General features: G+C 38.5%; 1 protein-coding gene and 1 long non-coding RNA gene across 5 annotated transcripts in view; one reads left to right on the forward strand and one right to left on the reverse strand.

The window, feature by feature from the left end:
* The window catches only part of MAP3K1 (mitogen-activated protein kinase kinase kinase 1), a 62,068-nt gene extending 60,750 nt beyond the window's left edge, over positions 1 to 1,318 (reverse strand). Inside the window, exon 1 of the mRNA XM_026670494.2 lies at positions 640 to 1,318. Within this exon, the coding sequence (XP_026526279.1) occupies positions 640 to 1,199 (560 nt within the window). The 5' untranslated portion in view covers positions 1,200 to 1,318. The remainder of the gene's footprint in view (positions 1 to 639) is intronic.
* LOC113413901 (uncharacterized) lies at positions 1 to 27,549 on the forward strand. Of its 4 annotated transcripts, none has more exons than XR_015748234.1 (5): positions 1 to 111; positions 2,597 to 2,670; positions 4,751 to 4,809; positions 5,197 to 5,251; positions 27,438 to 27,549. It is a non-coding gene; the product is annotated as an uncharacterized LOC113413901 (long non-coding RNA). The 4 variants fall into 4 exon arrangements; XR_015748231.1 differs by lacking the exon at positions 27,438 to 27,549 and adding an exon at positions 6,753 to 6,874; XR_015748232.1 differs by lacking the exons at positions 1 to 111; positions 27,438 to 27,549 and adding exons at positions 1,270 to 1,408; positions 6,753 to 7,521.

The following is a 27,549-nucleotide window of genomic DNA, read 5'->3' on the forward strand; positions in this document are numbered from 1 at the left end:
GAATTAGTGGGTTGATCCGCACACAAACTGAAAGGCTGGGACATCCGGTCTTTTTCCACCACTCCGGCCAATTCAAACTTCAAAGTCTCTCAAGCAACCGCCGCTGGGCAGGTATTGAAATGGCTTTTCGGCCCCGGGCGCCCTTTGAAACGCGCCCATTCCTTCTGCAACCCCATAGCAGAGTCAAAATCAAAATGGGGCTCTTAGCGCCAGAAAAGAAACACTTCTAAGGGGGCTAAAATAGCAAAGGATGCGTGCGCTGGGCAGGGGAGTGTGCTGCCAAAACAATGCTTGGGAAGCAGCGCCGCACGCTGACCTGCCCCCGAAAGCGACCCCTGGCCGGCTTCCCTGACAAATCCGAGCTCCCAGGCAGGCAGGCAGGCAGGCAGGCAACTCTCGAGGCTCGCCCGGGTGTGTTTGCAAACACGCGCCCTCTCTCTGCAAGGCGCCCCAAGCGCCGCGTTACCTGCCCGCGCAGGAAAGGGAAAGCGGCGGCCGCAAACAGCCCCGACCCCGGCGTCCCGGCCACCCCTTGCCTTCGGCCAGGCCGAAAGGATCCCGCCGCTCTCAAGTGTCAACCGCAGCCCCGCGCACTCTCGCCCGCCCGCCCGTCCGCGTATACTCCGCAGCCCCACTCACCCAGCTCCGGCTGAAGTGGGGGGTGGCGGCGGCGGTAGGAACTCCGAGATCCTCTGGGCGACGCCAGCTCCCGCCGCTTGGCTCCCGACGTCCGGCTGCTGCGGGTCGTGGGAGCCGGCGATGAGGACGCCGCCGCGGCTGGGGGAGGACGCGGGACTGCCGGGGGTGGAGCGCGGCGCCGGGGCCACGGGCTGGGGGGTGGAGGAGGACGTGGCGCCCCCGGCGGTTCTAATGAAGCAAAGGGGCAGCTCCGGGCACTCGGCGGGCTCCGGCAGCCGGTCCAGCTCCACGCTCCGCACTTTGCGCAGCTGCTTCCGCTTCCAGTCTGAGCGCGACTCCCTCTGGTTGCCGCCGCCGCTGTCTCTGGTGGGGAGCCCCGCGACGAGTACCGGTGCAGCGCCGCTGCTGTACCGTAAAGGCTTCGGGCTCGGAACGCCTGTGGCGGGCGCTGCTACGGAGGCGGCAACTCCGGCGGCGGCGGCTTCGTTCCCACAAGATAATCCCACCGAAGAGGCGATGTGATCCCCAGCCGCCGCCGCTGGTCCTCCTGCCGCCGCCATTTTCTCTGGCGGGTCACATCCCAGCCCACACTGGCCCTCCGTCAGTCAAGCGCACCGGCTCTGAGCGGGCAGGCAGCGAATTCCCCGGACGGCCACTACGCCTGCGGCGTGGCTTGCGCCAGTTGCGTAGCCAGAGGAGAACTGGGCCGATGGGCGGGCCCAGGTTGCGGGAGGGAAGGAGAAAGAAAGGAAGAGGGCGGAGGCTATAGGTAACCTGAAGGGCGCCGGGGCTGGTTTTGCGCAGCCGACCTCTCTCAGCGCCGCCTCTGGCCGGCCAGGTGCATTTGGCTTTTGGCTCTGCGCTCGCCTTGGCCGCTCCTCCTCGCCTCCTTCCCCCAGCCAAGTTTCTTCTCCCAGCTGCCCTGCATCCACCAGAGAAACGGTATCTTGGGGAAAGTGCCTGCTCCTCACTAGGGATTCTTCCGTTTGCCTGCGCTTCGGGAGGATTGCACACCGATCTGCTTTGTGAAAAAGCCGTTGTATCTGTCCGGTCAGCAGAAATAAGGCAATTAGTGGGCTTCTGAGGCATTTAGCAAGGTTGGAAGCATCCTGAACGGCAACGGGGAAGATTTTTTTCAGGACTCCCCCTATAATAACTGGCATTTCCTGTATGTCAGTGAAGACCTTCAGGCAAAGCCTTATGTGCTGAAGGTCTGCTTTAGGTTTGTTTCTTGAGAATGGAAAATTCAAACCCAAGAAGTTTGAAACAGGGAATCAATTCTGTCACTCTGCTAGGGAAATTAAATATGAGTAATTGGTAAATACCTCTCTGATGGCGTTGGCATGCTTCCCCCTACAGTTAACATGTTTACCAGTTGTCCTTTTCTAATTTTTCATAACACACAGAACCACAAATTTAACTTGCATCATGGTGGGTTCAAATGCCTCCAGCTCCCTGTGCTGTATAAATCCAAGTTATAAATAAGAGGGTTTTTTTGTTTGTTTGTTTTAGTTTTATTGCACAGGTTTTTTTACTTTGACAAACATTTTTCTCTGGTCAATTTATTCTACAACATGAAAGGCATTTTAACCAAAAATAGAAGTCTTGAATAGCTTCCACAATTCAGTAATTTTTTAGCAAATTTCATATTACTTTTTGGATTGGCATCCTGAACTTGTAAACCAGTGTCATTGACAGCTCCTGGATAAACCCATGAATAGGCTGGGTGGCATCCTGACACTGCAACTCACTGCAACATTAGAGTGTTATACGTGCCATTTCCATTCTTAGTTACTGGAATGTCATTTGATACCCTCCTCTGCCCTTTTCTCACATCTACTTAGAAAACAATGAGATATACCTAATTTTCCCTGAGCCTTATGGTTCAGAGAAATTAAAGACTTTGGCTCTTGATCCAGCTATATTAAACAACTTCTGTCCCTTTGTTTGTCAAAAGGGGCATGGAAAATCAACTACACAGGATCTTGGAGAACTAGAAGCCTTTCCATCAGGATTCATGCCTGGGCATAGGTAGGACAGAGACCTGTTTGCTCCGGTGGGTGATCTTTGTTGGGATCTGTATGGAGAGAGTTCACCCTCTTGAACATTCAACATAGTTTTGTATCATCCAAGTAAAGTACCCCTTTAGACTGCCTGCAAGACTAGAGAGTTAGGAGCAGTGTTTTATAGTGATTCTGTTCCTACTTAAGTGAATGTCTAGACAGTATTCCTACAGAAAGCAATCATGTTTTGATTTCTGCAGCAAACTTGATCCTGTACCCAATGTTATTTAATTATTAAATGAAGTTATTGATGGAGATCCTCTTTTGGGTGGTGATGATATGAAATATGTCTTGCAACTCTGAAGCAGACTGGATGTGCAGTGAAGGCCTTCTACTGGTGTCTGGAGGCTATGAGGGACCCCCTATAGTCCCTCATAGCCTCCAGACACCAGTAGAAGGCCTTCACTGCACATCCAGTCTGCTTCAGAGTTGCAAGACATATTTCATATCATCACCACCCAAGAGAGGATCTCCATCAATTGCAAGATAAGGTGATGTTTTTCCATAAGCAACTTTATTTTTTGGAACCTTGGTCCCCCTTGTGATTTGAACAGGGTTACAATATTTTCATCATGAAGGAGGAAGTGATCTATTTAAAGGTCCTTCTGGACTTCAGTTTCTGTTTCAACAAGTAGAGATTGTAACAACTGGGGCCTTTGTCCAGCTTTGAGTGACTTATTACATATAACCTTATCTCAAGCCTGGAAATTTTATCATGGTGGGTCATGCTCTTGTCACCATGCACTGTTACTATAATATACTATGTGGGACATCTTGAAGATTACTCAGAACTGGTACTGAAGACAGTGATTGGATTATTGCAGGTAGACATTGCCTCTACAGTTGCTACACTGATTGACAATAAGCTTCCATGCTCAATTTAAAATGCTGGTTTTAACCTTTTAAACCCTCCACAGAATAATGCAGGGTTGTGATCATCTTGTCAGATTGTTGAGGGAAGCCTTATATAAAATTCTGCTCTCATGCAAAGTAAGGGAGTACAGTCTATGGAGATTCTCAGTCATCCAGGTCATAGTTGTCCCAAAGGTGCTTTTTCAAGAGGCAACTGGACTTTCTGGTTTTTCTTTGAAGATGTTTCGCTTCTCATTCAAGAAGCTTCTTCAGCGCTTGGATTCAGAGCTGGGTTTTTCAGAGCTGAAGAAGCTTCTTGGATGAGAAGCGAAACATCTTCAAAGAAAAACCAGAAAGTCCAGTTGCCTCTTGAAAAAGCACCTTATGTCTCTACTCTGAACATTATGCTATTGCTGGAAATAGCATGTTCACAAACATGCAATAATTTTGTCATGAAAGGGAAGGATATCCATCTTATTTTTGTAAAAGCGTTTATATATTATGTTATATTTTATGAATCCCCTCCCCAATCAATCAACCACATCAATCATTCCACCATGGCTCTTTCATCCTCTTTCTCATTATTATTGCAATTTTTATTTTTAAAAGGAGCAATTTCTTTTGTGGTGCTTCACAAGACTGAAAAAAATGTCTAAGACATGACAGACCAGGTCATCCCTAATCATGCATCACAGTGTTCAGAAGTGAATAGTTGTCTAAGGAGAGATGACAAGGTTATGTCTATCATGCAAACACAACCATAGACTTAAAAGAGATCTGTCAAATCTACTGTATTACATAGTTGGATCCATACTGTACAGAATTATTGGCTGCTAAAAACTGAAGTGAAGTTGGGAAATTCTTAGACATTGTGCAATGAAGAGTTTAGTTAACAGAAAATCTTATCTTGCTGAATATAGTGTAATGACTATTAAAGGCCATAGATCTATAGCAATAAAATTCTCATGATATCATTCCCTTCCAACAAAGGAAGATGCCAACTCTGGAATGCCTAGAGGCATTCTTTGCAATATACCTTTTTGAACCCATATCTCTCACATATGATTTCAGTATTATTTTAGGAATCAGAAGTTGGAAGATTTGAATCGTTCCCTGGTAGTTTAACAGAATTGGTGGTTTATTGCTTTATTTATTTAATTTGTATCTCGCTTTTATTATTTTTACAATAACTCAAGGTGGTGAACATATCCAACACATCTTCCTCCTATTTTTCCTTCAATAACAACTCTTTGAGGTGAGTTGGACTGACAGAGTGATTGGCCTGGTGCCTTAAGTTAATGGCAACATTTGTTGCCCAGTGATAAACACTACCAATTTTAGAAAAGTCTACCACTAATTTTAGAAAAATCTTTTGAGAATACCTGACAGTGATCTATTCCTATGCCAAAATCTATAGATTTGTGTACATTTAGTGTTCTGACAGTGATAATGGACGGAAAATTAAATTCAGGATTTGTGCTACAGTTTTCCTTGGTAGCAAGTCCTGTTGGTTTCATGAAGATTGTTTTTTGTTATTTTAAGGCTATTTTTAAAATTATGGCTTCAAACACTATTACTTAAAATATACACAAGAAAGGAATACAACATTAATATCTAGCCTTATTTTTCAATGAGTTCACAGGCACCAATATAACCACCAAGGCAATCCCTGGGTTAAGAATGTCTCACAGCAAAAGGTAAAAGAAAATCTTCTGTGCTTTTTTTTTTTTTTACAATGTGAACTTCATTTGTTTTCTCTACATGAGAAATGGAATATATTTCTTTCATATTGCTTGTTCATACTGATATTCAGTTCACATTCATCTATCACCCTTTCATTCTTGACTGTGTTTTTGTATTATACACATTTCTTAAATACTTCATTTTCAATGCAGTCAACTTAATTTTTAAGTTTCTCTTTATGAGCCCTGTTCTCTGAAAATATACACCTTCTATTTTTCTACTAAATTTTATACACTTTATTAAATTATACAAATGTTCTAATTTTTCATCATTTATGGATAACTTGTAATTGATCGTTCTATACTTGTCTTACCCTTCGAAGTGGTAGAGTTTGACAGGGAAATGTTCAAACGCTAATGGTCTTTGAAATATTAATTTTCAGATCCTTATTCTTGTTGCATCATATCAACTATCAGCTGATCAGATATCTAACCTGCAGATAATTCAGGCTTAGCCAGCAGCACGACATTAACAGCACACAGATTCAGATCTTCCATCAATACATTAACATCACCACAAAATTCTTTATACATTTATCCATAGACACAAAGAAACCAAGGGGAATCACATATCCTTGTCTTATGCACTGCCCAATGTTGAAATAATCACTACATAATCAATTTATGCCCATGCATATTTTACTTCTATCAGAAACGGCTCTTGTCTCATTCAGCAACCAAACTACATCTTTACATAAAACATTCTATAATTCAAGCCTGTTCACTGTTTCATACAGTTCCTTTAAATCTCAAAATGCGTTCTCATATTTAGACATTTGTAAATGACAAGAAAATTGAAAATCTGATTTGCATATTTCCTGCCCACACTGTTTTTCCCAGACATTGCTCATTGTTAACATTTCATTCTCTTTTAATTACAGTTCTGTCTTCTTAGAAACTCTAAACAAACTAATCCTTCATATTTTTTTCATATTTACTCTTGTTATCCTTGTAAAACGGAACAATAACTTTATTCTTCCAACTGGCTACATATTTAACAAATATTTTGAAATTCTGAGATATCTTAAAGCCACCTGGGTTGGAGAAGTCTGATATAGATTCATTTCAGTTGTGCTCACTTCTAATTAGTTATTGGACATATAACACCATTACTGTCTTGGTGGATGTTCAATATCAAGAACAAATTTCACAAGACTATCTTTCGTGATTATGTTAAATTCCTCAGCAGCTTTTGCTGCCATTAGTCGCGCCATTCTTATCAGACTTTGATGGAACTCAAGAGGCACTGTTTTATGGAGGCTTCACTACTTCTTGAAAGGATGATTTAAAAAGAATAACAAGTGCTGGGGAACTCATTCAGTAACATAGCTATAGGTTTATGAGCTCCCACAAGGCTTCATCTTTTCTCCAATGCTAATCACCATGTTTTTGAAAATGTGTCAAAAATGACCAAATATATTGACAATATGCAATTCTATCTCTTTTTTTCCATCAGAATTTAAGGATATTTTTTTTAAAAAAATGGATCAGATGAGGACAAACAAACTGAAACTCAGCTAGAAGTGCTTCTGTCAAAGGCAGATAAGGATTTGACCTGTGCTAGAAGCAGTCCTGAAGACTCAAGTTTTGTAGTTTGGTGAATTCTGGATATCCTAAATGGATGTGTGAGAGAGGGATAGGGTTGCAATGGTAGCTAGTACCGTAGGGTGTCAACTCTTTCATAATTTCTAGTCAGTACAATTGTTTTTATCAATGGTGTAGGAGTGCAGAGTTCAGAATGACTGTGTACATGTGTACCATGCATTTATCCCAAGGGCAGTAGTCCATCATGCGATACCCATTTTATTATAATCGTTATGTTTGCATCATCATACTAATATTGGAATAAGGTCCATTGAAAATGTGACTAATTATGAAACAAATTATGGAATATTTTGAAGCTTTATGTGAGATTGTCATTCACTGAAATGAAATCTTTACTTTTTTATTAGAAATGCAAGGAATCTTTTAAGAAATACAAGTAGTTAACATCAAGTAACAACTTCATAAAAAGGAAATAATTATCTAGATCTTTCATAACTCTAAAGTCTAAATTCTTATCATATCATTTATTTTCAAACAGAATCTGCCATGTACCTGAAATTTTAATATATGATATTAACCACTTGATTTGAGAAATGTTACGTATTATTCTACTATCTTAACTATTATCTAGCCAAACAGTAAATCTTATTATCAGTTAATAAGCTCACACATCTAGACTATTTTTACAGTAATTAAGATTATATTATTAAATAGTTTGTATGTATTTTTCAATATAATTTCAATATAATTCTGCAGATTATTTCTGTGAAACTTTTAGGAACTGCTGTACATTTGGGTGCAGGAGAGGGAGTTCCATAAGAAAAATTCATAGCACACAAAGTAAGCATGCTGATGAGAATGGGGGTTGCAAGGATTCATTTTATTTCCTTTTTATTTGGAATAGGAATGAGGGGATTTTTGTTATTTAAGATCTGCAATGCTAAATAAGTGGCATTCTTCATTCTTTTTTTAGCATTATGAAGTCAGGAGTACAAAAAAAAATGTAGACCATTTTCAAATATCCAAGAAATTGGAGAGTAGAATGGTAGTGGTTTGAAAGTGCTTTGTGAATATGAGGGTACCTTGGGGAGGTACTTATATCTTATAGGATGCTTTATGTAGGTGTTTCTCAACTTTGGCCACTTAAGATGTGTGAACCTCAACTCCTGGAATTCCATAGCCTCTAGGGAATTCTGGAAGTTGAAGTCCACACGTCTTAAAGTGGCCAAGGTTGAGAATTTTTTGCTATAGTTGCAATCCATTTATGCTTCCTACATACATGCATAACTGGCTCATTTATTATGGTATCATTGGTGGATGATACTACTTGGCATAATTTCAAGTCCAGTCTTTCTCAGCAGAGAGGTTTCTCACAGATTTCATCATTGCCATTTGATCAACATGGTATCATGAGATGTTCAGACTTCTATGACCCTGCAGGAATTTGAGATATCTCTAGTACTTGTTTATTAGGGCACAAATTCCCAGCACTATTGCTTCTTAGTCTTCTTACAGGAGAACCAAGCAGTCCTTGGAAGCAAAGATGTTGTTCCTTTTCTCTGTTCCTTCAGCTACTTCCTTTCTAACTTACTGCTGATAAAGAGCAAAGAGCAAAGCTTAGGCTAATAAACAACTACCAAAAGCAGCTACACTATCCAAGGACATTAAAGCAAGAGCAACACAGACACTAAAATGACAGTAAACATAGGAAATAGGCCAAGTCTCAGTGGTAAACTACAGGTGGTTGTAGACTAGAAGCAGTTGTATTTGCACCCAGCTCCAAACAGCTTCTAACATTCCAGAGTGCTTATATTTCTACAAAATATCGACAAAAAAATTGAAGGGCACTCTTGTTATAGGGCCTTTCTCCATTTAGCAAAGGGGGAAATAAGCTACAGACTAATAAAGATTTTTGTAGCAGAATAAAACAGCATTTTTACTATTATTAAATTCACCTTGAAACTATAACTGAATTTAATTAATTTTATTTTATATATTAGATGGCCACCCACTCCAGAAGGCCTTGAGCAGCTTACAAAGTCAATTCAAAGTATAATAAAAACAGTTTAAAAAGTTTAAACCCACATAAACTGGCAATCCAGACTAAAACAACTAGAATAAACAGTATAGCTATGACAGGTCCCCACAAACACAGAACAAACGCATTAACCCAGGCTTGGCCACAGAGTCAAGTTTTAAGGGCCTTCTGAAATCCTAAAACCTGTAATTCTAAAAAAATAAAAAATATAAATGAAGGAATGTGGGAATGAAGTAGCATTTATTTAACAGGAGGGCAAAAACACCTGGAAAATTCGGCATAGTATTAAAATGTGATCAGAGCCAGATCTACCCTGAACTAAGAAGAAATATCTGGCTTTGGGGAGAATTGTAACATCTAAATAATAAGAAGAATCTGTCTGAATTAATACTTGGCTAAGTTTGTCCCAATCCACCAATTTTCAGAGGATCAGTTTTAAGGAGTGGCCAGAATCAAAGAGTCTAAATATGGAGGTAAATTTTTAAGAGGTTTATGATGGGATTACTAAAAACACTTTTCTATGAACAAGCAAAAGAATTTGCAAGATTTGGGTGCAGTCCAAAGACTTGGTAAAAACCACTTTTTTGTTGTTCTCTGACTCGGCAGCTTGGCTGGGAATCAAAATGGCTACAAAGCATACTTGGGACCTGCCAAAGCTGCCTTGTTAAAATAAAAAAGAAAAGAAAAAGAAAAAAGAAAAAGCATTGCCCAAGATGTACATACATTGTGAGATTACATTTAAAGTATGTTACCCTTTTAAATAGTTTTTAACATCTGAATTTAATATCTACCTATATGACAAAAGGTAGAGATCATATGATATGATTTAGACAAAATGCGTGGCAAACAAGTTTAATAAATAAAATATTGGGGGGGAAATCCTCTAGTCTCGGGACTCTGATGTGGTACACATCTGGTAACGCCTGTGTCTGGATATAAGATTCAGGAGAAATAAAAACTATTTTTTAATGAGATCTCATCTTCTTTCAAGAACAGTATCTGAGGCTATGAGGGCCTGGATGGAGAAAAAAACTGCACCCAACTCAATCCTACTGAAATTGAGTGGATGTGGTTATTGCCCAGGTCTAAGAATCCTCCATCCTGATCCTGAATGGGGTTGTGCTTCCCCATTCTGAAATGGTGCACAATCTGAGAGTCCTCCTGGACTCATAGTTTCTTCTTAAAGATCAAGTGATACCTGTGGCCAACATCTTCATCTGGTGCACTGTTTTCATTCCGTCCTGGATTGGGCTGCTTTCCCCATAGTCACTCATGCCTTTGTCACCTCATGGCTCATGTCACCTCCCTGTAATGCTCTCTATATGGGGCAGGCTGTCCTTGAAGACCACCCAGAGGCTTCAACTAGACTAGAATGCAGTGGCACAAAAAAACCCTGCTTTGTGAACTGCATTGCTCACAAATATGTTAGCAGATGTGATTGAAGGTACCACATTGTTGGAAGAAAAATTCCAGGTCCAGTTCCAAGCTGGGAGAAAGGCACCGGAAATAAAATGGAGGCTAGAGGCTGATTGGAAAGAGTTTATTGAGGAAACAGAACCACCAACCACATGTGATTCTGGGACAGCTGACAAAATGGAGTTCAGAGTGGCTGGGTTTTCATACCTTCTGAATTCCTATGGGACCATATGGGGGTCATGACTGTCTCTATAGGCAAAAGAGGAAATGCAAATCCTAATTTTGTCAACCTTTTGTTTGTTGCTTATCTGAGTTTCTGTCTTGACCCAGTCTTTCTAAAAGCTGGTATTCTCAGTTTCTGCTTGGGGCAGGGAAACTGTGGCTGGTTTCTGCTCCCTTAAGATTTTTCTCACTTCTCATTTAGGGGAAATATTCTATTCTGCCTTTTAATATTTCCCAAAACATTTCATTCTTCTAGCGGGGGCAGGGGACTTCCTATAACATATAAAACTCTTCATGATTGCAGCCTGGTTATTGTCTGTCTCTTTGGTGTCTGCCTGGCCAACTGATAGAGTGGACATGCTCCAGATCCCCATGATTAAACAGTGTCATATTTTGGGGCCTAGGAAATGCACCTTCTATGTTGCAATGGCTGCCCTCTGGAATGATATTGAGGTCCAGTTGGCTCCCACCCTGATGGCATTTTGGTGGACCTTAAAGACTTGGTTGTGTTCTCCCAGGCCTAGCAGTAGGGTGGCTGAACCACTTATTGCATGTGTTTGTCATATGTTTATATGTTTTTGTGTTAGTATGTTGGTTATTTTCCATATTCTATTTTTAAATTATATTTAACTGATTTTATTTTATTTGTATTTTTTATTGTGACAATATAAAAAACAAGAATCAGCCTGGAGCTGGATGTCACAAAAATTAAATTAAGAATATCATACACATAAATACACTGCAGTGCAATAGAAAAATATGACCTAACATAATTAAACCCCTTAATTTTCCTTCCTGATTTGCAGTTCTAGGTTATTTATTTATATATACATTTAATTTAACTTTTTTGGGATACTAGGATAAATCACTTCTCCTAAACACAGAATGAATGTTCAAGTAACTACTTATATCTCGTCTGCTATCATATGCTGAGGCTACATCCTGATCATCATTGCCCAAGGTTGAAATGCTTCTATGACATTTCCTCTTCTGTTTCCATGTGCACTTATTTCTACAGATATAATTTCATAGTTATAAGAAAGAGTCTTAATTTATCCAGTCCCTGTCACTGTATAGGAATAAATTTTCCCTATGCTATTGAAACCCATGAATGCTACAGAATAACATCTATCTATAGGAGGAGACAAAATTTACTCAGCTGCACAATAACCTTCTTACTGTTTCTTTGTGGATCTTACCTGTTTCTTGTGTGGATCATACTAGTGTCAGGAGGTATCAGCAACAAACCCAGAAATTGACAACAATTTGGATAAACTACTATGACAATGAAATATTATCAGACTCCAGGTTGCTCCTGCCCATTCAGATGGATCATTGTGCTTTATCAGATCCAAACAGTATTTTATTGACTTCCTGTTCAGGATGACATATCCAGACTGCATTTCTTTGTGTTCTGTGGCTGTGACTTGTAGATCTGTACACAACTACCTGGTAGTTTCTGGTGCTCTAAGCTACTTAGAGTTTTGATCCCTTCTTACTTAAAGATCTGCCTTCCCAATTTTGTTGAATCATGCTGGCAGGATCTTCAGGGAATTCTACTTCTATTTGATACAAGGTTAGCTTAAAGAGGAAAACCAGTATTTTATGAACACATCAACACATCAAGTTTGCCCTGAAGGAAAAAAGAGTCATGTGATATGTAGTGGAGATTACATTATATCAGATCCAATCAGGTCTCCAGATAATAGCTTGCCTTAGGGCCTCCAGTGGACCACAAGGTTCAAAACATGGTCCCATAGCTTTGGGACTAGGGAAAAGGAAGGGAAATTTTTTTTTAAAAAAAAAGTCCAGAGACATAAAAGAGCATGAAAGTAAACTTTTGCAACAGAAAGAAAGTTGGGAGGCCCAGTCGTGATCTTTGATAAGACTACAGACTTCGTTGCTGTCTGTTTACATCATCTGCTGCAATCTCGGCTTTAGTTTTTTTTTTTTTTTTTCAATGTATGCATTGATTTGTGCAAGGACTTGAGAGTTCACATAAGCTACTAGTAAACAATTAACAGTGAGGCTGAGAAAAAGCTGAAAGCCCTTGCCTAATCACACTATAAATGTCAACAGTTGAGAAAGGCTTGCTTTGTGTTTTTAAAGTCCGATAATGAAGTCAGGTAATGAATGCCAAATTTAGTAGATACGGTATAAATAGATACAAAAAAATTAAGTACTGCATGTTAGCAGTTGTTAATTGTAGCAATTGGCTCCAAAACACTGCGTTAATTTTGCTCTGATATTTCCCCAATCTGAACATTGGAATACAAGTTTATAACAAAGAAAGATTTAGGCTCACATTACAGTACATTTATGCATGAAGGGGACACTGGGACTGTTCCTCTTATACTAGGTTTCCTACTTCTGCCATCCAGGTTTTCAAGTCATAGTCACACGAATGCAAAAGTGGATTATGAATATTTCGCACTGACATGAAACAACCTATTTGCCTATACATCTGTTTGCATTTATAGTACTTTGATGTAAACAGAGATACCAGCAGGCAGGCTCAAAATTTTTGAACATACACTCTTTGAACAAATAAAAGAGCCTGTGTAAAAGGCATCCATAAAATATAGTGCAAAATGAGGATAATGTAAGAACTGCCATACTGGTTCAAATCAGTTATGAAAGGATTTTCAATTCACAACAAATCTGTATACCGGTATATAAAAGAAATATTGCTTGTTACTATAAACATAGATGCATCTTTCTAATATAGATGCATTCCAAGGCTGGTCACGACTATGGTCTATAAGACAATAATAAAAACAATAAGTGTGAAACATTCATTTGAAAAGGCAAATATGAAAGGTAAATATGAAACATTCATTTGAAAAGGCAGGAGGCTGAACAAAACAAAACCATATACTCTTTCCAGAGTTCATACAGGGAAATTCAAGAGATCCCTAAGAATATTGGCTGCCTTTTTAATTTCAGGACAGAGGGTGTTCTAGAAAGCAGATATTCTCTCCTCAAAAATACAGCCAGGCCAGATGTCCTGGCCAGATATCCTTTTAAAGCAGGAGCACAGGTAGTCCTCGCTTAACTGACATTGTTCAGTTATGGAAGTTATAGAAGTGAAGGAAGAGTTATAAATGGTCTTTGAAGGTATGGCCATTGCAATGTCCACAATGGTTATGTGATTGCAATTTGGGTGCTTGGCAACTGGCACAATTTACAATGGTTGCAGGGTCCTGTTGTCATAGGATTACCATTTGCAACTATCATAGCCAGCATCTGACAAGCAAAGTCAATGGGGAAGCTAGCAGGAAGTCGCAAGTCACAATGAGCGATGTTGTAGTGAATAACTGCAGGTGATTTGCTTAATGACCTCAGCCAGACCTGACAAACTGACATAGGTTGGTCATGGTCCAATGCTTCATTTTACAACTACCGTATATTGTTTAGCAATAGAGTTATCAGTCCCAGTTGCAGTTGATATGGTATGACTATATTTCTACATTTCTGCAGGTTACAAAAGTTACATTCCAAATGTGAAGTTTTCACATTGCACGAACAACATAGTTAAGCTTCCTCTGTCCAGGAAACAGCACAGCTGCTAAAATATTAATACCACTCTACTTCTAGAAACAAGACAAGTAATAGTAATTTGTTACAGTTTGCCCTTAAAAGAGGTAGTCAGAACTTTATTCTTCTGACCATAAGTAGATGTATTTGTTCATGGCTATAACTGTTCTTAATTTACCACATGTGCTAACTTGACCTTGATTGGAAAACCCAAGCTAATTCTTCATTGATGGGTCAATTATGTGCCATTAAGTCAGTGTCAAGTCAGTGTCAAGTAAGCACCCTGGGTTAAATTCTTCAAGAATCATTTGTTTGTTTTCTTGGCGGGCCATCATGTGGCTGTGTGGGCAATATTGGGCACCCAAAGAAAGATGTATGTGACACCTCTGCTGAGCCAACTGCATTGGGTGCTAGTTTGCTATCAGGTCTAGTTCAAGATGTTGATTATGATCTTTTAAAGCTCTTCATGGCATGCAGCCAGGTTACCTACAGAATCGTCTTCACCTAATCATATCAGCCCATCCCACCTGATTAGGCAAGGAAAGTATGTTGCAGACCCCATCAGTTCAAGAATTCCAACTGATGGGGTCTAGGAAGAGACCCTTCTCGGCTCCCACCTTTTGGAACATTCTTCCTCCTGGTGCGAGGTGTGTCCCCACTCTCCTGGCCTTTCAAAAATATCTAAAGATTTGGTTCTATCACCTCACTTGCAGTTCACAGAGGAGCACACAGTCATGGGAGGTACTTAGCATGTCGAAAGTCTTCCACCCACCTTTTAATTAACTTATACTGTCAAATTTTAAGTATACTTGCTCTATTTTAAATTTTTATATTCAGTTTTTATGTTTTTAAACACTTTATTTGTACACCACCCAAAGCCCCTTTATGAGCACCAGGCAGTTTCTAAATATGACCAATCAATCAATCATATTCTCAGAACTTCATTACACTTAGAACATTCTCTTAGAAGAAACACTCCTCCTTCCTCTCCTTCCTTCCTTCCTTCCTTCCTTCCTTCCTTCCTTCCTTCCTCCTCCTCCCTTCCCTTCCCTCCTTCCCACCCTTCCTCCTACTCCTTCCTTTAAGATGAAACTTGTGAATCTTTTTTGAGTACTATATACTATATTCCTACAACATCATTGCGTGACTAGAATTGGAAGCGACACATTTATAAGTGTGTCAACATATGCTATTTCTTCATACGCTTCAGAAACTAACGTTGCATCCTTTAGGGTATATCTATAAATAATACAGGCACCTGTTTAACTTGGCAGGGTAGTCATTTTCCATTTCCTTCACTGTTTTAAAAGCATTATAGATCCTCAGATATGCTTAAATTTGCAATTTAAGGGCTAACTCAGATGAGATATGGGACATCTGCATGATAAGAACTTCCAATTTAAGCAAACAAACAAACAAACTTTAAGGCAGTTTTAAAAAGTGCAGGAAGTTAACTTACATGTTTTGCTATAATGTTTTTTTCTCTGATCTCTATGACACTTGAAGCTGCTTTTGCTTGCAATGGGAAAAGCTTACTTTTGTTTTGGAGGGAACCCTGAAGCTGCTGTAAGTTGTAATATTGGTTGAGATGGAAAATAGTAACTTCAGACACCAGTTCAGATTGGAAAAACAAGCTGCAGAAGAGAATGATCTCCCTTTTCACTACTTACATCACCAACCAACCTTTTCTTCTTTGCTTTCAATGTTTTTTCCCCAAGAGCCTTATGTTATATGGCACCTATGTTGATGCCTGCAGACACATCTGGAACAAAAGAAAGCAAAACCAAATACCTGAAGTTTCCTTTGAGCAAGCACTGAGCAACATGTTTGCATACCTTCACAAATACTGTGCTTCTCTGAAAGCCATGCTGAACCCAATGTAATGACTATGTTACTAATTTTTTCATAGTATGGAGTGTTCCAATGATATTTGTCCAGATGCAGCACCAGAACAGGTCACACTTGTGAATCACAGAAAGCTGCATTATGTTAAATCCAATCTTTGGTTTACGTAGCCTGATATTGTCTCCACCAGCCATCTTGAAATTGACTATCCGAGACTCCTCCTTTACTGACTATCTCATTTAGTGACCACTTTCATAGAATAGAAAAAAAAAACTTTTGATCATTTATCGCATTTAAGACACTCACAGGAGGATAAAGCAAAGGAAAGCTGAAATAAGATCATAAGCACAGGTAGGTTTCACCTAGTGTGAATTGTGTTGTGTCTGCGCAGGCGTGGACACATAATTGCCAATCGTGACTAGCGCGGGAAATACACTTTGAGGTGATTGGGTAATGGCATGGCAGGCAACCGCTATATAAGGGCTGCCTGCCAGCCATTATAGCAGTTGAGTTGGTAGTTGTACTTACCTGAATAAACTTGAGTTGCAGATCCCCTGGTTCTGAGTTTTCATTTTGGCTGTATCCAACAAATTGGATTGCTAGTCCCAGTTGTAGAAGTACCTGTAAAGGAATGAAGTCCAATGATCAGAAAATGGTGGGATATAAATAGAGATAGTTGTAAATGGCAACTCAGGGGAAGCTGTATGATCTTTGGGTACATTTCTTTCTGACAATAAATGAAGTAAGGGAAATAATATACAGTATATCCCTTTCATGATAGCCAAAATTAAGATGACTTATAATACAGGTAGTCCTCAACTTACAACAATTCATTTAGTGATCATACACATTGAACATACATTGAAAAAAGTGACTTATGACCGTTTTTCACAGTTATGACCTTTCCAGCATCCCCATGATCATATGATGAAGATTCAGATGTTTGGCAGCTGGTTCATATTTATGACCGTTGCTATGTCCCATGATCATGCCATCACTTTTGAGACCTTCTGACAAGTAAAGTTAATGCAGAAGTCAGATTCACCTAACAACTGGGTTACTAACTTATCAACTGCAGTGATTCACTTAACAGCTGAGGCAAGAAAGGACGTAAAATGGGGCAAAATTCATTTAACAAATGTCTCCCTTAACAACAGATTTTTTTGGCTCTATTGTGGTCGTAAGTCGAGGACTACCTGTACACATTCAGAGAGAATTCTTCATGTCAGTTTTTATATCTCCATCCTTTGTTTTTGAAAGCCCAGAAAAAGAATATACAAGGCTGAACTATTTTAAGCATTTTATTTGTTTTGATTTTGCACATGTGAATCAAATCCAAGGGACTCTGCTTCCTGAAACAAATAAGAACTCTCCTCCCTAATTCCATACACAGAAATGTCCCCTGTAAGCCCTTGAGGGCGTGGAAATATTTAGGAAGCAACATCTATGCCTAATGGTAGAACAAACCCTAAACATTTCAGGGGGAAATTGATGGGGGAAGTTAGAAGCAAAATTAACTCTTCCTTGCAAAAGCTCTGATCTCTAAATATAGAATCTCCAACAAAAATAAATGGAGCAATACCAGGATGGAAAGCTATGTAAACCTATGCACACACATCCAGTGAAAAAAGAACTGTAGCTACTCCCCAAGCTGGTTTTGCTGCTCTCAAACGAAAAAAAGTCAAACTTACTCTTCTTTACAGTGTTGTTGATTCTGTTCTTTGCAGTGAAGGTCCAGAAAGACCACAGTGATCTTGTTTTTAGAGTGGATTGAAATATGACATCAAAGCGGAAAATGAAATAGTTTATTTGCCTCAATTCACTACTGCTGCGTATTGTGTCTATTTTTGCAAAGTAATATCAAATGCACGCCTGAATATGGGGCTGGACACACTTTGAAAATGATCTGGAAACAATGGTTCAGACCACACAAGCACAAATACTTCCTTTTTTAATTAAAGCAACCTGACTTTTTTATGGGGGGGGGTATGTATTCCTGTAGCGGTGGATTGCTCTGTACTTAGGCAGAGACCCCTATACTCCTACCCCATCAAAAACACTTCTTCAAAATAATTTTCAAATATGAAGAGTCCTATATCTTTGGCCACTGGATGTTCCTTTGGCCACCAGATGTTGTGTACCCAACATAGAAAAAGTTGTCAAGCTTTCAAACATTGTACATAAAAATACTCAAAGCTGTACTGAGGGCATCAAAGAATGAGCTCTTAATTACTAATACCACTTCCTCCTAACAAGCTGAAATTATTCCTTGACTGCTCCAGGACAGCCAGCTGGTGCAGTGCAAAGGAAGACCCAGCTTGTAATCCATCTTCAGCCATGGATGTTTTGACTTTGAGCCAATCATTTTCTCTCAGCCCAATCTACTTCATATTTAAGGGAAAAAAATATAGGAGAATGAAGTGTCTTAAATTCCCAATGAAAGATCAGATACAAATCTAGCAAATCGACAAAATGAATAATAATAATGTATGTTGAACATCATAAAGAGACAGGAAATTTGTTTCTTAATATGCTTACAATAGCACAGTGATGGCTAACTATTTCCACGTTGGGTGCCAAAAGTGCCAAAAAAGCTTGCGTGCCTGCACCCATGATGCGATGCGTGCATAATTCCCCCCGCCCCTGCGCATGCGTGCACGACCCCCTTTATGGCACCACGCGCATGACCCCCCCGCACCACACACCTGCGCATGCATGCATGCTCCCCGCACTGCACGCCTCTGCACATGTGCATGCAACCCCCACACGCTGCATGCCTCATGCTGCATACATGACAGATAGCAGACAATCAGCTGGCTGGTGGAGGGATGCGCGTGCATGTGCAGTGGGGCTCTTCTGGGCGACCTCTCGCATGCCAGCAGAAGTGGCTCTGTGTGCCACTTCCAGCATGCGTTTGCCATCAAAGCAATAGCAGGTATGTGTAAAAGAGAGAATGCAACTGGAGAGGTTATTTATATGTTCAACTATTTACAAAGTCTGCACTACTATTACTGTTAATCTTCACATCACTCCTTATCACCCATCCCCTCCCAATTGTGATTGTAGGACTGTAACTTTGTCACTTGTATCCTTATGATTTATATTGACTGTTTCCTAGTATGATTTGATTGTTGATTGTGCCCTATGACTATCATTATGTGTTGTACGTTATGATTCTTGATTCTTAACGAATGTATCTTTTCTTTATGTATACTGAGAATATTTACACCAAGACAAATTCCTTATGTATCCAATCACACATGGCCAATAAAGTATTCTATTCTATTCTATTCTATTCTATTCTATTCTATTCTATTTTTTTAACTGTTCTCTACTGTCTTCCCCTTAACACACAGTTTCAAAATAAGAATTTCCATTCGTGAGAAAAAACACTGTACCCCTTTATAATACCTGATAAGACCACACTTGGAGTATTTCATCCAGTTTTGGTTGCTACAATATAAAAAAAGATGTTGAGACTCCAGAAAGAATGAAGAGAAGAACAACAAAGATGATTAGGAGATTGGAGGCTAAAACATATGAAGAACTGGGTATGTCTAGTTCAATGAAAATAAAGACTAGGGAGACATGATAGCAGTGTTCCAATATCTAAGGGGCTGCCACAAAGAAGAGGGAATCAAACTGTTCTCCAAAGCATCTGAAGGCAGAACAAGAAGCAAAGAATGGAAATTAATCAAGGAGAGAACCAACTCAGAACTAAGGAGAAATTTCCTGACATCTAGAACAATTAATCAGGGGAACAACTTCCTTCCAGAGGTTGTGGCTGATCCATCACTGGAGATGTTTAAGTAGAGATTGGACAACCATTTGTCTGAAATGTGTATAGGCTTTCCTGCTTGAGCAGGAGGTTGAACTAGAAGACGTCCAACTCTATTATTCTGTTATTCTGTTAAAGACAAATTTAATTCCCTCCCCATTCCACCAGTCACTTCATAAGTTGAACAATACCATGCTACTCCCACAGCTACTATTTGCATCCCTTTGGAAAATCTGAAAATGCATCATATGTAGATGTGGTTTCTGTTATATATAGCTGAATAGCTCCAGAGTTTCAGGTGATCAGGAAAGCAGTTTAAGAGTGAAACAAGTAAAAACTTGCATAGATAACTTTGGTATGCATACAATGAAATGTAAAAAATAGTAACTACAACAAATGCCCTTAAAGGAGGTGGTAAATTTGAATATAGCCAGAAGCAAATAATCAATTTGAAGATTCCACATTGAGATCTCACTGATCCTCTTTCACCCAGGAGATCAACAACATTTAGGACATTGTAAACCAAATGATAGAAAAATCATTGCTTCCAGTGAAATGAATTTCTTAATATTTTAAAAACCCTTTTGTGTAAATAATAAGTCGGGATTGCTTCAAGTTAGATACAGATAATTAGAGTTGGAAGGGACCTTGTAGGTCATCTAGTCCAGTGATCCCCAACCTTTTTTATGCCGCGGCCCGGTACCGGCATCAGCTGGGCGCCGCGGCCCGGTACCGGCATCAGCTGGGCGCCGCCATCTTTTTTTGATGAAAAAGATGGTGGCGCCAGCGCTCTCGTGAGCTTTTCCAGGTAGAAATGGCTTTCTACCCGGAAAAGCTCACCGAAGCACTTTTTCATTAAAAAGATGGCGGCGCCCAGCAAACCAGCGGCCGGGGGACTTGTTCCGCGGACCGGTACCGGTCCGCGGACCGGTGGTTGGGGACCCCTGATCTAGTCCAACCCCTCGCCCAAGCGGGAGACCCTACACCATTTCTGACAATTGGCAGTCCAATCTCTTGAAGTTGAAGTTGGCAGAAACAAAGAGTAGATTCCTTAAAGGACTATAGATCAGCACAAAGAACAGGTCTCCTAAATGCTATGCCAAATAATACTGAAACATTTGCTTTAAATTTCAAGTAACTGTCAGTTGCCATATAGGCTAATTGTATCTTTTATTGCCTAAAATGAAACCAAAGTCAAATGATTTGCCCATATAAGCCTAATACCCCTTTCTGGTTGGATAATCTATTCTACACAGTCTTAAGCATGAAATGCCAGGAATTAACTTATCTGTATGCAAAGCTTGTTACTACAATGGAATGCATCCATATATCTCTTTTACTGCATACTTTATTCAAATCATGGGAATAAATGTTTTCCAAAACAAGCATATTAATGAGATTAATTCTGTAATGAACTTCAGTCAATGCACTGAATTAACAGCTTGTTTACCCCTTACAAATGCAGTGGACATCCATTGTGCTATAGGATCTACTGTATAGTGCATTATTGACATATTGCTTGCAGCCAACAGATAGCATGAGACCCTTAGTTAGAAAGGGTGTAGCCCATAAAGCTTCCAGGATCCTCATCCACTTCCTCCATGGGCCAACTGATCAGCCAGCTAGCAGGAAATGGATTGTTGGTTTCCTGTTTTCATTATTAGAAGGAAATGAATCAATCTGGTCCCTTCAGACCACTTCATCACCTGTTAACATCAGCCAGAAACAAGCAATGCACAGTGCACCACTCTTACCAATCTCTATTTTTCCTTTTCTTTTTTTTTTTTTTGGATTATGTTTACACTGCTATCCTGCAGATATGCTACTATGGATTATTATGCATCTTCAGGTTTAATCAGAAAAAAAATCTAATCTCTACTGTGTTATCTAGAATATTCTTTTCACTGCTGCTGCTGCTGAAAATACATTTGAAAAGAGCACAACAGACAAAACAGTAAAAGAAAAAAATGGGGTAGGAGGCTGTATGACTTGTAAATTTGGGCAGGGGGGGAGGAAGCAAACAAGCAGACATTCAACTAAGTATTTTCTCCATATGATTCCATAAAAAAGAATCTGACAAATTAGCTCTACTTTGTCATCAAAGGTTTCCTTCTTTTCTAAATTTGGTAGCAGAATATGAATTTGAATCTACATTAACCCGCCTTTCTATTAATCTAGCTGCTGAAATAAATCGTGCCCTTTTTGAAGAGGCTATGCTTCCTTTTTATGCTTATGAATGTGACTTTTCTTTAAAAAAATGATATCCATGTGACAGTTCCGTTGAACAATCAGCTTGTTATAGAGTTTACTGCAGCAGTATGAACAAGATCTGAAGCTGGAATTGAGTGATTAATTTCATATGCCAAAGGAATTAGCTTGCAATACACATAATAAAGGGCAAACTACAGCTGCAAAGATGGCATGCTGCTTTACTGGTTTTTCCATGTATTCCTCTGTCAACTGGCATTTTATAATAAAGGCAGAGAAAATACATTTACATTAACCATCTCAAAAAGCTTTGCATGTAAGATTTTATGTCACTATTAAAAAATTTTTTTCTGTTCTTTATGGTCTTAGATTTTTCACGGTAGATGGGAGGAAAAAAAGAGACAAACTATATTTGAGTTAGAACAGACTATGTTGATGAATATGAGCTGCACAAACACTTCAATAGACATATATCAAATAGATATAATTATTATTGAGAAGGGCCTATTTGTTGTTTTTACAGATGCATTTGATAAATAAGTCCACTAATACAAGTAGCAACTTGGCTTTGTTCAAATCTAACATTTACAAATTGTGGAGCCAGGCAACTGACTTCCTTTGTAACTGCCCATAAATCTGTTTGGAATTCTCTGAAACACCATCAAGAGAACCTGACTTAAGAATTAAGATATATGAAACTACTTTTGAAAATGATTGCTGTATTCTCCCACCCTAACATATATCACAAATTGGAGCGCACTGTGAAATACTGTATGCTCAATTATATGCTTCATTTATGAAATTTACTCTAGCGTGACTTTTCTAAAATTGAAGGTACTCAAAGCAATTTGCAACTATATTTATGCATTAACGTTGTTTTCCCGACATTTAATAATTAATCTAGTTCTTCCATCCATCATCTGTCTGTACCAAAAACAGGGGTGAACAAAAGCCACACTATTATTTGAGGATAAAAGGGCTGAGATTTCTGAGGGATCGAGGTCTGGGTTTGTTTTCTTAAAAGTAAAATGCTTAATTTAGATATTTATTTGTATTGTTACTTTCATCTCAAGTGCTGGGAAACAAGTGCAATCAGTTTTCTGCATTTATGTAGAGAGGGCCTTGGGACTGCAGATATCTTACCCATCCAGGATTTAGATGCTGCATGTTCATAAAAGTGATGTAGATTCCTAGAGATTTATACTAGACTGGCACATCTAATTGCAAACTGACTTTTGTAGATGAGCTATTTCATTGGATGCCAGGAAACATGCTACTGAAAAATTCAAGTTTGATCCAAGACAAATCTGACAGATTTGTCTACATTCTTACTCCATCTCATCACTGCTCACAATGAAATCATCATCCATATTTTAGGGAATTAGAATATTTTTCCTTTTTTATATTCAGTATTCCTCCAATTCCTTCCAATCCTCACACAAAGATTAGAATTAAGTGTTGAAAGAATCTATATACTACTAAAACTCTTGTTCTGTTTATTTGTTTCTACCCTCTGTTTCTACCCTCATGTTAGCCCAAACGTTTTGAATCAAGATATTTAAAACTTAAAAGTATGTGTGTGTGTGTGTGTGTGTGTGTGTGTATGCACACACACAAACACACACATCTATAAAATGTAGAACTGTTCTAGATAACTTTTTGTTAAATTCCATTCTTATAATTTGGTCTTTTCCATTTATAGAGATTTTTACATTTTATATTGTTTTATTTATCATTAAAGATTATATCACCAAAATCCATAGTTATTACCTAATCTATAGTTAGATAAAAGCACAGGGGTGTAGGAGGACAGTTAAGGAAATTAATTAAATTACAGATTTTGTGGACAGAGATAAACCAGCCATCAGATATTTCCAGGATGAGACCAAATCCTGCAGTTTTTTAACTGCAGTTTTCTCGCTGCAATAACAATCTTACAGAATTTGGTGATCTTCTTGAATATTTCTGTTCAACTGTTATTTAACTAAAACAAAGCATTCTTCACATCGGATCAGCCCATCTGGGAAGTCTTTAATAGTACTATTAATTCAGAATGCCATGCTCCATAAAAAGAACAGCACAATAGATTGTGTAAAACTGTCTCGATTGCTCCGTCTGTTGTGGCCATGTATGGTTGAACCTTCTCTTCAGGACTATTAATGGCAAAGCATTGAGCCCGGCTAATGAAAACACTCTTCTGTATGGGACAAAAAGGCTATTATAAAAGTAATTAAGTAAGGAGAAAGGTTTACCACTGAAGACATAATTATAGTAGTAAGGGTCTTTGCTTCTATCTCTAGAATTTCAGGCAAAGAATGCACTATTTAATCTCAAAAATTAAAAAAAATAGGGCCCTGTCTTGTCAAAAATATTATGACAGGCCATAATAATTCAGGTACAAGATTGTGGTTTTCTTCACACACACAAAAAGGTAAAGCTATATGGATCAAAGAATCATCTTAAACTCAAGGGGGCAAAATATTTGCAAATATTGAATTAAGGCACTGGAAGGCCTATATGCTTGAATTGTTTTCATCTTTTGTTTCTTTCTTTGAAAAATGAATAATAGGAATAAAACTTCTAAATATTTAAAATCTTTGACTTTGCTCAAGTAGGCATTTATTTTCAGTTATGAAGGGAAATACTGTATAAATGACTGAATTATAAATGAAAGGTGTACTGTGAGTTTTGAAATGAAAGATAAGGTATACATTTATAAATGTATAATGCAAAAAACACTTGTCCTGCAAAGTGAAGCTAGGGATTTCCTACCAAGTCCACATTTGACAGCAAATCCTATTTTACACAGAAAATGGGATTGCTTTGCCTTCATCTGAAGTATATGCTAAGCTATATATACATCTTGCTTGCTTCCATAAAATTGGTCAATAGGGCACAGAGTTCCTTGTAGGATAATGTGAAGTATATAGCTGCCTTTGATCTTAGCATTACATTATACCAGTCAAAGGTACCAATGGTATATTCTAATTAAGTCTGCTATTGGTAGGCTGCCAACTATCTCCTTGTATACCTTATGTAGCATCCTCAGAAAGCTAAAAGAAGTGTTTGACTTCAAGCACTGGAAAATGGTTACAGTAGTAACTAGAGATTGTCTTGCAGGCTCACTTTCCAACTTCTGTTCTTAGTCTTGGCAGGATGAGGTGTTGATGGCAGGTGCTGGATTTGCTATAAATGGACAATTTATAAACAGAGCTGACAACTGGGAAAACAGTGTATGTGTGTTGGGGAGGAAGGGGGGGCATAATACTAGCATTTCAGACACTGATATTTGATTTCATATCAAATGGCCGTCAGCACGGAATATTGGGCTACTGTTCTGAAAGGGAACATTTGGCTTAGATCTAAATAAATTCTGCTCAGATTATAGTATTGTTAGGGTTAGAGATTTTCAACAGGCCATTAATGTTATTTAAGTTCACATGGCTGGCTTTCCTTCTCATGTTTTTTATGGCTTCATTGAGTTAATAGTCATCTCAAACATGTGAATTCAACAGAACAGTTTTTGCAAGATCACAGCACTCAAATATCATTTTGAGCTTACAGTTTCCTATATAATTGGATTTGTTGCAAACTTTCTCCATCAGTTGGTTGCTTTCATTGGAGAAGTTGCCTTGCATTCAAAGGCATTTGAAAGTGATGTCATCAAGTATGAAGTTTCAAGAGTCAAATTCAGAGAAGAGTCAAATTTTGTACAAGAGATACTTTTGAATTCAAGGGGCAACTATATAGGCAAACAGAAAGCAAAGCTCACTGCATCAGTAGGACAAACAGTAATATATTTGCTTTGTTTTGAATCAAAAAGCTTCTAAAACAGAATTGTTTTTATCTGGGTATCATTTCTCCCATCATAATGTCGATTAGTCTTGAAAGATGACAAATAGAGTGATAATATTGATTCCTGATTCAAAATGTTAATGCAATATAAAATGTGATTTGCACAGAATCATAACTATCTATTGAACCATATTTTGGACTTCCTGCAAAGTGAAAAAAATTGAGGGAAGAAAATATTTTGATTAGTGTAATTAAAAAAAGAGTTATTCACATTTCTAAATTGCTATTTTATTTAAGGCACCAGGTTTTTTTCCTCCAATGAAATGTTTTATTTTAAAAGTTTGATAACATTTTAAAGAAGGATTCTGCATTTTCCTGTTCATTTATCCATTTGTTAAAAAAAAAAAACTGGGATACTCAACAGCCATCTCAAAAACTAGTTCAACAAGAGAACTAGAAGAGCATAGAATGGAAGAAATATACATAGCAGAATTGTTTCTCATGCCTAAAATGATTTATTGATATCCCAGCTACTGATAAAACTCCTCCTACCAGGTTCTCAATATTTGTAATTTATACTTCTTAGACAGGAGGAATATTTGAAGTTTGGATGTTATGGGCATTACCTCAATATCACTGTGGGGGAGATGATTTGTACATTCCCCAGATGATAGACTGCTGAGATTTTCCCATTATTCTGGGGATGTTGTCCAGAATATTCCCTTCCACTTCAGCTCATACTTCTCATTTTAACTGGGCAAGACAGCACATTTGCAAACAATTCACTCATTTTTAGCCAGCTTCCTTTTCTATTTTCTAAGAAAGCCCACAGGATTTTTGTAATATGTTTACTTCCTATATCATTTTTTGAAATTAAAAGAATCTAGAAAACTAAAATGAAAGCAGCAGTGGCCAGAACCTAGCAGACATCAAGGAAAGCATTCTTAGATGTTGTTGTACTCCTCATGGTAAAATTCCCTATATCTGACATAGAGTAATAGAGAAGGAAAGCAAAGAGGAAGATAAGGGATAGTAAGTTCTGCCTTTGATGTTCTAAAGCTGGAAGCCCAACTATCTATTGAATTTTATGACTAAGTATTGATTCAAATAGTAAAGCCTTATCATATTTCTCCAAAAAGCAAGTCTCCATGAGTTCAGCTGGATTTACATTCAAGCAAATGTGACTGGAGTTGTTCTTATTAAATAGTAACAAGAACTTTTCATTCTAATTTATGGTAGATCAGATCCCACAATCCAAAAGGACATCTAAAAGAGTAATACTTCAAATTTCCTAGAATTGATCAGAAGAGCAAATAATATATTAAGGAGCGAGAGAGGTCTAGAAAGGCTGTCATGATATTAAAACCACACTGGGCAAATTGAAATCATTTTCCCCCAACTGTATTCTTTATAATATATTTATGTTAGATTGAAAGCATTTATAATGTAACAGCTGTGCCTCCACAGGGTATGTTATGCTTAACATCCAGCTGAAAAAGTTTTGTGAAAAACACAAGCTTTGCTTATTTTTTCCCTATATTTTTCTTTTCTGTTAATCCATGTGATTATTTTATTTATCTTCCATTCTTAATCATATTAAGTTTTTGAAGATACTGTAAACCTCAGTGACATTTTCTTGATTTCCTTCAGGGATTTACGAGAAGGGCATTTTTTTTGTCTATGGAGAAAACCTGGCATGTCTTTTCTACTGATCAAACCAAAAACAGAGTTGATGTTTTTTGTTTTGTTTTTTACAGAAGGAATTCCTCTGCAACTTGCTTTATTGAAACATCCAGAAGAAGTAACTCCAGTGAATCTACAAGAATTATAACATATATGGGCAGGTCAAGATCATGGAGCCACTTAACC

Source organism: Notechis scutatus, chromosome 2, assembly GCF_049901735.1.
Source record: "Notechis scutatus isolate UNSWTSFEM ecotype Mainland chromosome 2, rNotScu1.2, whole genome shotgun sequence".
Classification (NCBI taxonomy): Eukaryota; Metazoa; Chordata; class Lepidosauria; order Squamata; family Elapidae; genus Notechis; species Notechis scutatus.